The 9,828-nt window shown below is 43.0% G+C and overlaps 1 protein-coding gene and 1 long non-coding RNA gene across 2 annotated transcripts; one reads left to right on the top strand and one right to left on the bottom strand.

Moving 5' to 3' along the window:
• Positions 1-753: 753 nt before the first annotated feature.
• On the top strand, positions 754-3,531 carry LOC120871830 (vomeronasal type-1 receptor 1). Its single transcript, XM_040251815.1, has one exon. The coding sequence runs from the start codon at positions 2,504-2,506 to the stop codon at positions 3,446-3,448; it is 945 nt and encodes a 314-aa protein (XP_040107749.1). The 5' UTR covers positions 754-2,503; the 3' UTR covers positions 3,449-3,531.
• On the bottom strand, positions 1,100-9,557 carry LOC120871854. Its single transcript, XR_005723130.1, has 3 exons — positions 9,316-9,557; positions 7,254-7,265; positions 1,100-1,110 (listed from the first exon to the last, which is right to left on the bottom strand). It is a non-coding gene; the product is annotated as an uncharacterized LOC120871854 (long non-coding RNA).
• Between the last annotated feature and the right edge of the window lie 271 nt (positions 9,558-9,828).

Genomic DNA, 9,828 nt, shown 5'->3' with positions numbered 1-9,828 from the left:
CTTGGTGTCTCTGTAATATTCCTGTCTGTTTGAACCACTCTCTGTCTTCCCTTCATTTTCAGTACCCTAGAGACTCAGGCATAAAAACAACAATTATATTTTGAAGACAAGACTAATAAAGGGACTGAAAATTTCACACAGCCACGTGTACGACTTCTCCCACTTATGGGACCTCAGTGTCCTCCATTTAACTTCCATTGGGATTATTGTTCATTCTGAACAAGTGGTTTCACTCCTCTGTTTCTGCCATTTCTGTTAGATACCTTTCTCACCTTAATAGCTTTGCTTATGTGCACACTTCACAGATGGTTTTCACAGATACTCACCATTCCCTTTGCAGACCTTGTCACCGCTATTGCAGGTGACACGATAATCACTTCCCAACAAGGAGATGAGGTCATTGAAATGCAAAGCCTTATTTCATGGCTGAGATGCCCCTTTTCACACCTGCACAGCTGCTGCCCAGGCATCTACTGTGCTGACGGGAAACACCAGTCAGGTAAGTAGCAATGTGTTTCAGGTAAGTGTCAGATTTTGAGACAAGCTTCATTAGAAAATTCAGTCGTCCATATGGAAAAAAAATTCTGTTTCAGGGGATTGGAATATAAAACTATACACACATCTATAATACATACACATTCAGGACAGATTTTTAAATTTTTTTATTTCATATTGAAGTATAGTTGATTTACAGTGTGAGTTTCAAGTGTAGAGCAAAGTGATTCAGTTATACATATACATATACTTTTCAGATTCTTTTCCCATTTAGTTTATTACAGAACACTGAGTTCCCTGTGCTATACAGCAGGCAGGACAGGGTTTTTTCAGGATACCCTCAGCATAGTGCTACCCTCATTCACCTGTGTTGAGACTGCCTGACATCTCTCTTTCTCCTTTACTCTTGACTCAACACAGGGAACCTCGCAGTTTTCACTGTCAAGGTTTCATGCTACAGGCAAATGGCCAAAAGTAAGATAGAGATGAACTCCCAGCAGCTGAGCTGATATCTGGTATCTGTGTTTTGTTTTGCGGTGGGGGGAGAGAGTATGTTGGGTTAAATGCAATCTGTCTTAATATGCCTTTAAAATTCTGTTCTTAGATGAAAGTTAACTTTTATTTAGAGAAAACTAAGGTTCATTTCATCTCCAATGTCAGGGACAGTTATTTAAAGAAATATGTGGCTAACTATTGTGTTTGACAAGACGTTATAGGGACAGGTTGGATGTTTTCTGCCCCACACCAGAAGCATTATGTATCTCCAAGATATTTTGCTATTAGCAAGAAATGGCTTTAGATATCATAATCTTGGTATTTTAGATGGTTGTTGCCATAGACTTTTTAAAGTTGAAGTATAGTTGATTTACCATGCTGTGCTAATCACTGCTGTACTGCAAATATATATATATATTTATTTTTTTCCATTATGATTTATCATAGGATACTGAATATAGTTCTCTTTGCTATACAGTAGGACCTTGTTTATCCATTCAAAAGCTTACATTTGCTAACCATAGACTTGTTCAATGTCTAGACAGACTCAGCGGAGGAGGAGGGGGGAAACATGTCTTAAAATTATGTACTATTAATACATGCCTTATTTCTTCAAAAATGTGTAGGATTTTGAGTTTTCATTTAAAATATTTATATATTCTTTTGCCTCATGATGAAAGTCTTATTTGCCAATTATATTAATACACTTTGCATATGTTTCTAATAATTAATGCCAAATAACTGGGAAAATGTGAGTATGGACGAATGTTTAATGTATTTTATACTTTTATCTTCATATATGCCTCTGTGTAACTTGTGATGTTTTTTACAACTGCACATAGAACATCATGCTGATGGACAACCAGGGAAATTTTATTTGAATCTTGATATCTAATTTTGATTAATATTTTTCAACAGTTATGTGACATATTTTTATGTGTAAAACTACTTCATGAAGCCTAGTTTACCCTTCTATCCTGTGAAATCTTTGCCTCGATTTATGTTCCTCTACTTTCTTAAAAAGAAACAATTGGAAACACACACGTGTTTTATATCTTACATTCTTCTTCTCAGAGTGTACTGTGAGGGAAGATCCGTACCAGTGCACAGGTAACTCCCGCACACATCTCTGCAGCCTCAGAGTGTCCTGCTGTGCGTCTGGCCACTTCCACGCACACAGCAGATGACTTCCTGATCGTAGTCTTCATATCCATTGCCTTTGCACACGTGAGCAAAAATTCTAAGTGCCCACTTCAGTTCAGTCGCTCAGTCGTGTCCGGCTCTTTGCGACCCCATGAATAGCAGCACGCTAGGCCTCCCTGTCCATCACCAACTCCCGGAGTTCACTCAGACTCATGTCCATCGAGTGCCCACTTAACGTGAGATTATACGAGATGCAGGCTTAATACTGAAAATTGAGGGACATGGTGATTATGATACACTTCTTTTCATCCTTTTCACTCTTCATTCCTCTAACTTCAGTAAAACGAGTGCCCTCTAGGCACTGGATGTGATGTTTTCTGCCAGCTTGGAAATGGGGACTATATTCCTCATTCAGACAGGAATTGGCCTCATGGGAAATATCTCCCTCTTTTGTCTTTATAACTTCACTTTGCTCACTGGACATAATTTGAAGCCCATAGACCCAATCCTCATGCAACTGGTCATCGCCAATGCCGCAGTTCTTTTCTCTAAAGGCATACCACAGACACTGGCAGCTTTCGGATGGAGACATTTCTTGGATGACACGGGCTGTAAACTTGTCTTCTATATCCACAGAGTAGCCACGGGAGTTTCCTTTAGCACCAGCTGCCTCTTCAATGGCTTCCAGGCCATTAAGCTCAAGCCCAGTATCTGGAGACGGATGGAACTCCAGATGAGAGCTCTAAGATTCATTGCCTTCTGCTGTTTCCTCTGCTGGATTGTGCATATCTTGATAAGTTCATGCATTCTTATCATAGTAAAGGGTCCACTGAATGAGAAGAACTTCAGTACGAGAAATAATTATGGATACTGTTCTTGGTACATGATACAGGGTTCTGTAGGCTCATTATACACAGTCATGTATTTTTCCCTTGATATTACGAGTTTAGGTTTTATGGTTTGGGCCAGTAGCACTATAGTTCTTTTCCTGTGCAGACACAAACAGCGAGTCCAACACATTTGCGGCAACCGACTCGCCCCCAGACCTCCTCGTGAGGTCAGAGCCACACACACTGTCCTGATCCTGGTAAGCTCCTTTGTTACATTCTATACAATCTACATTGCTTTGACAATTTGGATGACTCTAGTTGCTAACCGAGGGCAGTGGATGGTGAACATCTCTGTCCTTTTGGCCACATGTTTTCCAGCATTCAGCCCCTTTGTGCTCATTATCAAGGACACTCGTATCTCTCAGTTCTGCTTTGCCTGTAGGGCAAGGAAAACACTGTTTGCTAATGTGATTGTCGTTCTATGAGTCTGTTCTCAGTGGCATTCAAATATTTATCTTAACTGCTGCTACTGCTGCTAAGTCACTTCAGTCGTGTCCGACTCTGTGCGACCCCATAGACGGCAGCCCACCAGGCTCCCCCGTCTCTGGGATTCTCCAGGCAAGAACACTGGAGTGGGTTGCCATTTCCTTCTCCAATGCATGAAAGTGAAAAGTGAAAGGGAAGTCACTCAGTCGTGTCCGACTCAGCGACCCCATGGACTGAAGCCCAGCAGGCTCCTCCGTCCATAGGATTTTCCAGGCAAGAGGACTGGAGTGGGGTGCCATTGCCTTCTCCATTTATCTTAACACTTGTGACTATTTTGGGGACCTCTTAAGTGTTGGATATTAATTAACCCTAAAAGGAAATATATTATCAGTTTCTAATGGCCAGCATTAAGTATTTAAATAATTAAAACTTATTTTTATCAGCTGTTTTCACTCAAATAATTTCAAAATATTCTGACTTTAAATACTAATAGCTTACTTTTAAAAAAGGTCTATTTCTCTCTGGATAATTGAGTGTGCTCTATTTTTTAAAGTCTTATTCAATCTTTTGTAATTGGAAATCCCAGCAATTTTAATGAAGTCTAGATATAATGTACTGCTGCTGCTGCTAAGTCACTTCAGTTGTGTCCGACTCTGTGTGACCCCATAGACGGCAGCCCACCAGGCTCCCCCGTCCCTGGGATTCTCCAGACAAGAACACTGGAGTGGGTTTCCATTTCCTTCTCCAATGCATGAAAGTGAAAAGTGAAAGGGAAGTCACTCAGTCGTGTCCAACTCTTTGCGACCTCATGGACCGCACCCTACCAGGCTCCTCTGTCCATGGGATTTTCCAGGTGAGAGTACTAGAGTGGGGTGCCATCGCCTTCTCTGGATATAATGTACATACATGTGTAAATATCTATATTCAGCTGCCAATAGAATTTATTACACACCAAAATTATGAGTCTTTAACCTTATTTAATTCCAAAATTACCAAATCTATTTTACTGTTGTTTTATAAAGTTAATATACACATGTTCAATGATTTCCTTTGCTTATTTTAAAGTTTGTGAGAAAACTATCATTTATTTTATACTATTTTAACATTTAAAAGCAATATGCTGTGCTCAGTCACTTCAGTCGTGTCCAACTCTTTGCAACCTATAGACTGTAGCCAGCCAGGCTCCTCTGTCCATGTGATTCTCCAGGCAAGAATACTGGAGTGGGTTGCCATGCCCTCCTCTAGGGGATCTTCCCAACCAAGGAATCGAACCCATATCTCTGGCATCTCCTGCATCGTAGGCAGTTTCTTAACCCACTGAGCCACCTGGGAGGCCCATTAGCACACTAAGATCCCCTAGACCTTGTTCCCATTAGCTCATGGTATCAGAATGTGGAGGAGCAAACCTACAGATCTGTCTCCTGACGACCTTCATAAGGCATGTAACTGGTCTGTTATCAATTGCACACAGGCCTCCTGAATGCATGGTTTCTCCACCCCTGCAGAGCCCATTAAATTGATGATGTAAGCAATATATGCTGTAAGCAAGGGCACCAGTATAAAGACAAACACTCACTGAAGTGTCAGAGCAGCATTTCACATACTCGCATCAAGCACAGGGTATGAAGCAAGTGAAGAAGAGAACCAGGAGAAATCATCTTCTAGAGCAGGACTGGTAGGCACTGCGAGTGGGCTGTGCAGTAGTGTCTTGTGTGTGTATGTGCGTGTGTGTGTTAGTCACTCAGTTGTGTCCGACTCTTTTGCAACCCCATTGAACTGTAGCCTGTCAGGCTCCTCTGTCCATGGAATTCTCCAGGCAAGAATACTGGAGTGGATTGCCATTCCATTCTCCAGAGTGTCTTATACAGGAATTACTAATTTGCATGTCATAGGTGAAATTTATAAACAATGATGTTCAGTTACTTAGTCGTGTCTGACTCTTTGCAACCCCGTGGACTGCAGCACGCCAAGCTTCCCTGTCCTTCACTATCTCCCAAAGTCTGTTGAAACTCATGTCCATTGAGTTGGTGATGCCATCCAACCATCATCCTCTGTAGCCCCCTTTCCTTTTCCAGTCAGTTATAAACAATAATCTCTATTAAATGTTAACCTGAAAAAAATGATACTGATTTTTGCTTTTATGTTAACCATTCTTCTATATTTTTTCACTCTTTTATTTTTAATACAACTTTCTTGAACCTTGTATTGATAACTCAGAAGAGTCCACCTCTTGTCAATTGGCTTGCAATAGGAATCTTTACTGTCTTAAATTAGGCTAATAGTTTTTTTAAAATATAAGCTTTCTCACAAATCCCATTAACATCCACATACTTAATCCTCCTTTGTATCAGTTTATGCAGTTTTCAGAAAGTTTGAAGAACTCACACCATTCTTGACACTTGTGCAATTACTAATATTGTGTCCATAACACATTAAGTTTGGCCCATCATTTCTATTCATTTGGTCCTTTCCGTCTCTAATAACATATCCCCATATTTGGTGACCAGGGTAATCGGGAGGGAGAAATAGGGGAAGAATGGGAATTTCTAGAACACAAGCTTTGTTGGGGTTTCTGCAGGAAAGGCAAGGCAGGGCTGGGTATAAAGCTTAAGATTGGCTGGTTTGAATGATTCCCACAGGTTTTAGGGTAAATAGCCCTTTCCCTAGTCATTTAGTTCCTGGCCCTGCATTGATTTAGGACAGGAGAAACATTCACATGTGTGTAAGTGGAAGGTGGCAAAGCCCTGAATCTACACTAGAATGGTTTGCTCCAGGGAGGCTAGTTGCAATAGGAACACAACTCCAGCTCTGAGGTTGGCCCTGTGATTAGTCGCTGCCAAACTGACACGATACAGAATCTAAGAAAGTACCCATTAGAGAGGCAGAGAAGGACCCTAAGTCCAGATAAAAGGAGTTTTCTCAGGTCGGCCCATAATTAGGTTTGCTGTTTTTTATGGCATTAGCGAAGAAAACATCTGTAATTTGGGGGATCAGTAATATTATCTTGGTAGAGTTGTAAAGTATACTAAAATTGTGAGATCTACAGTTAATCTTGGTTTATGTCTCAGGGGAAGTTTGTAGGCCTAGCAGTGGTGTTGTGGGAGGGTGAAAGATGATGATTTAGTAAAGTTCATGTAAAGATTCGTGATATTTGAGTGTAACTGAGGGGAAGAAGGGAGAAGGCAATGGCGACCCACTCCAGTACTCTTGCCTGGGAACTCCCATGGACGGAGGAGCCTGGTAAGCTGCAGTCCATGGGGTCGCGAACAGTTGGACCTGACTGAGCGACTTCCCTTTCACTTTTCACTTTCATGCGTTGGAGGAGGAACTGGAAACCCACTCCAGTGTTCTTGTCTGGAGAATCCCAGGGACGGGGGAGCCTGGTGGACTACCGTCCATGGGGTCGCACAGAGTCAGACACGACTGAAGTGACTTAGCAGCAGCAGCAGAAAGGGGAAGAAGTGGTCATGATCAGAGATACAGGGCAGGAAATTGTGGTGTAAATGGAGGGGCTGGCAGGAGAAGGCACTGGGGGCTGAGGATTCCTCTGCCCAAGAAGTAAGAGGGGTTGGTTGATCTGAGTCTGGTGCCTCCTGGGGAAATCGTTAATCTCCACTAACATTCAGAATAGCACTGGGACTTCTCTGGCCGACTAGTGGTTAGGCCACTGCGCTTCCACTGCAGGGGACCGGCTTCCATTGCTAGACCTAGATCCCACATGACACAACTAAGATTCAGCGCCGTTTAAAGTTCTCTCCAAGGTTTTCATAGAGGTAGTCATACAGACAAAACATGTAATAAAACAAAAACTAAGCACTGTGCCAATGCTCTTTTAACATTTTGACTGTAATCGTGCCTCCACTTTTACATTGAGAATCCTGAGTTTAAGGCCTCTTTTACTCCATTAACCATACGCTTTGCTCTTATCTTTAATGTATTTCATCCTTGCCTGCCCACAATACCACTTAGCTAGTTTCGGATATCAGGATGGGCCGACCATCCCTGCAGATGCCGCCATGATGGAAACATTTCCCAGAATGACGGGCTTAGTAGGTCGCAGACTGCGTGGGGGTTGAGCTAACGACCAGAAGAGTAGCATCTCTGAGAGTGTGCAACGTGTCGGGGTGGGACTTCCGGCATCTTGCACATAGCGCTTATGATGACTGTTTTTGATACCATTCACTGGATCAGAGGTTCGAGGTCCCCACTGCACAGTGGTGGGTCTGACGTTCACTGTGGGTGCTGCCATAGTGTCTCCACCGTGTCCTGCTCAGGTCTACCTCTTATCTCCCGGGTAGCCCTGGCACTGCTCCGTCCACACCTTCCCATGGCCACGCTGAAGGCCCAGGTGAATGTCGGTTCTCCAGACTTTCAACCTTAACCCTACTTAAAAACGAAGGGTCTCCAGCTCAGGCTATAGCAGTGCATGCTCCTGTTTCCAGAACAGCAGGGCAGTTATAGATATAGGGTCCCCAGTTCCGACAGGGAATGATGAAACGTGGTAGAGTGTTACGGGCAGGAAGTGAAAAGTGAAAAGTGAAGTCACTCAGTCGTGTCTGCCTCTTTGCGACCCCGTGGACTGTAGCCTACCAGGCTTCTCTGTCCATGGGATTCTCTAGGCAAGAATACTGGAGTGGGTTACCATTTCCTTCTCCAGGGGATCTTCCCGACCCAGGGATCAAACCCGGGTCTCCCGCATTGGAGGCAGATGCTTTAACCTCCGAGCCATGGGACACACATATTCAAAGCCTTGGAGGCACACTTGAGTCAAGACCATTCTGGAAATCTGGGTTCCCTCTTGTGTCTGCAGGAAGCAGGGTGAAAGCAGGCACACTTTGGCAGTCCAAGCAGCTGGGTCTTCAGTCGGGGGCTCCTGGAAATCATGGACGTTGGAAGACAACACGGACTCTGAGCCATGGTTTTCAAAGTATTTGAGATGTTGCTCAGGGCGAGCAGACTGGGCAGGACAAGGCATGATGAAAGTGGAGGGGAAAAAACCAGTGAGAGGGCACAGGAGGACAGTTCTGGCGGTGGACGGTTCTAGAAATGGCAATAGCCTGGAGATTAATGCAGATTTTTGACAGATCTTAATGATCGAAGTAAATAACCACTCAGATTTTTTGCCCAAACACCCAGGAGAATGGAGATGGGGAATTTGGTGGGAGAAGCAGGATTCAGGGAAGATTAGGAGTTGGATTTTGGATATGGGGATTCTGAGATGCCCCAAAGTGGAGGTGGCACATAAGCAACTGGATTCCAGGTCTGGAGTTTTGAGGAGGGACCCTGAGGCCTGGACCAGAATCAAGCCTTGTGCTCAGATTGGGAGAGTAGGTTTTACTGTCAGATAGATCCTGAAGAGGGACGTGCTGAAGGGCAGAACTCAATGGAGCGTGTAGTGGGGAGAAATACTCTGGTACAAGAAGAATCTGCCAGAGGGGAAAGCAGTAATAAGTAAAGAGCCATGGCTGGAATGGAAATACTGGTGGAAAATGTAGATGCTCCTTTTTTAAGTCTCAGCAGACTCACATAAACTCCCTGTAAAAAAGGGAAAGGCCAGCCAGGCTCGTGCAGCAGCCTGGACCCAATCATGAACAGAGGGGTCTCAGCTTTCTCAGGAAATTTCAAATTTAGAACTGGATGGACTTAAGGCTATCCAGGCACTTAATAATTGATTGAAATTGGTTCCAAAACCCACAGAAGATACCAGTCTTGCTTTCTGGAACTTTCTGCGATTTTTAATATTTTTGATCCATGGTTGCTTGACTCTGCAGATGCAAAACTGGTAGGTATGCAAAGGACCAAGCATTTTTTAAAAAAATTAAATATCACATTTTCTTAAATGCTTAAAAAGCAGGTAAGAAGCAACCTTTATTTACACCAATATCATTTCCTGAAGTGTTAATCCTGTGGGCAGAATTAGCTCACCTTTACTTTTTTTTAAAGATATACATAAATTTGCTGCCTTAGCCATCTCTAAGTACACTCTTTAAGTATAAAGTACGTTTATGTTGTTCACAGGATTCACCCATGTTGTGGCAGGTATCAAAATTTCCTTCCTTTTTAAAGTTGAGTAATATTCCAGTGTATGTAAGCAACACCTGTTCATCCACTCAGTGGCTGATGGGCACTTGGGCTGTTCTGGCCTATGGCTATGGTGAATAGCGCCACTCAGTGGCTGATGGGCACTTGGGCTGTTCTGGCCTATGGCGCTGCCATGAACATGGCCGTACAAATGTATCCTCATGTCCTTGCTTTAAAATGTTCTGGGTATATGCTTAAAAGTGAAACTGCTGAGTTATATGTTAAATCTATGTTTAAATTTTTAAGATTTTGTCATACCATTTTCCATAGCAGCTCCACCATTTTACATTTCCACCAG

Source organism: Oryx dammah, unplaced genomic scaffold, assembly GCF_014754425.2.
Source record: "Oryx dammah isolate SB20612 unplaced genomic scaffold, SCBI_Odam_1.1 HiC_scaffold_13, whole genome shotgun sequence".
In the NCBI taxonomy this organism is placed as follows: domain Eukaryota; kingdom Metazoa; phylum Chordata; class Mammalia; order Artiodactyla; family Bovidae; genus Oryx; species Oryx dammah.
Note: the sequence above shows the minus strand (reverse complement) of the source record. Positions and strands in the feature narration are given on the sequence as shown.

Bases quoted from the DNA above. Each gene is read 5' to 3' on its own strand.
- LOC120871830 (XM_040251815.1), top strand. From the start codon at position 2,504: ATGTTTTCTGCCAGCTTGGAAATGGGGACTATATTCCTCATTCAGACA.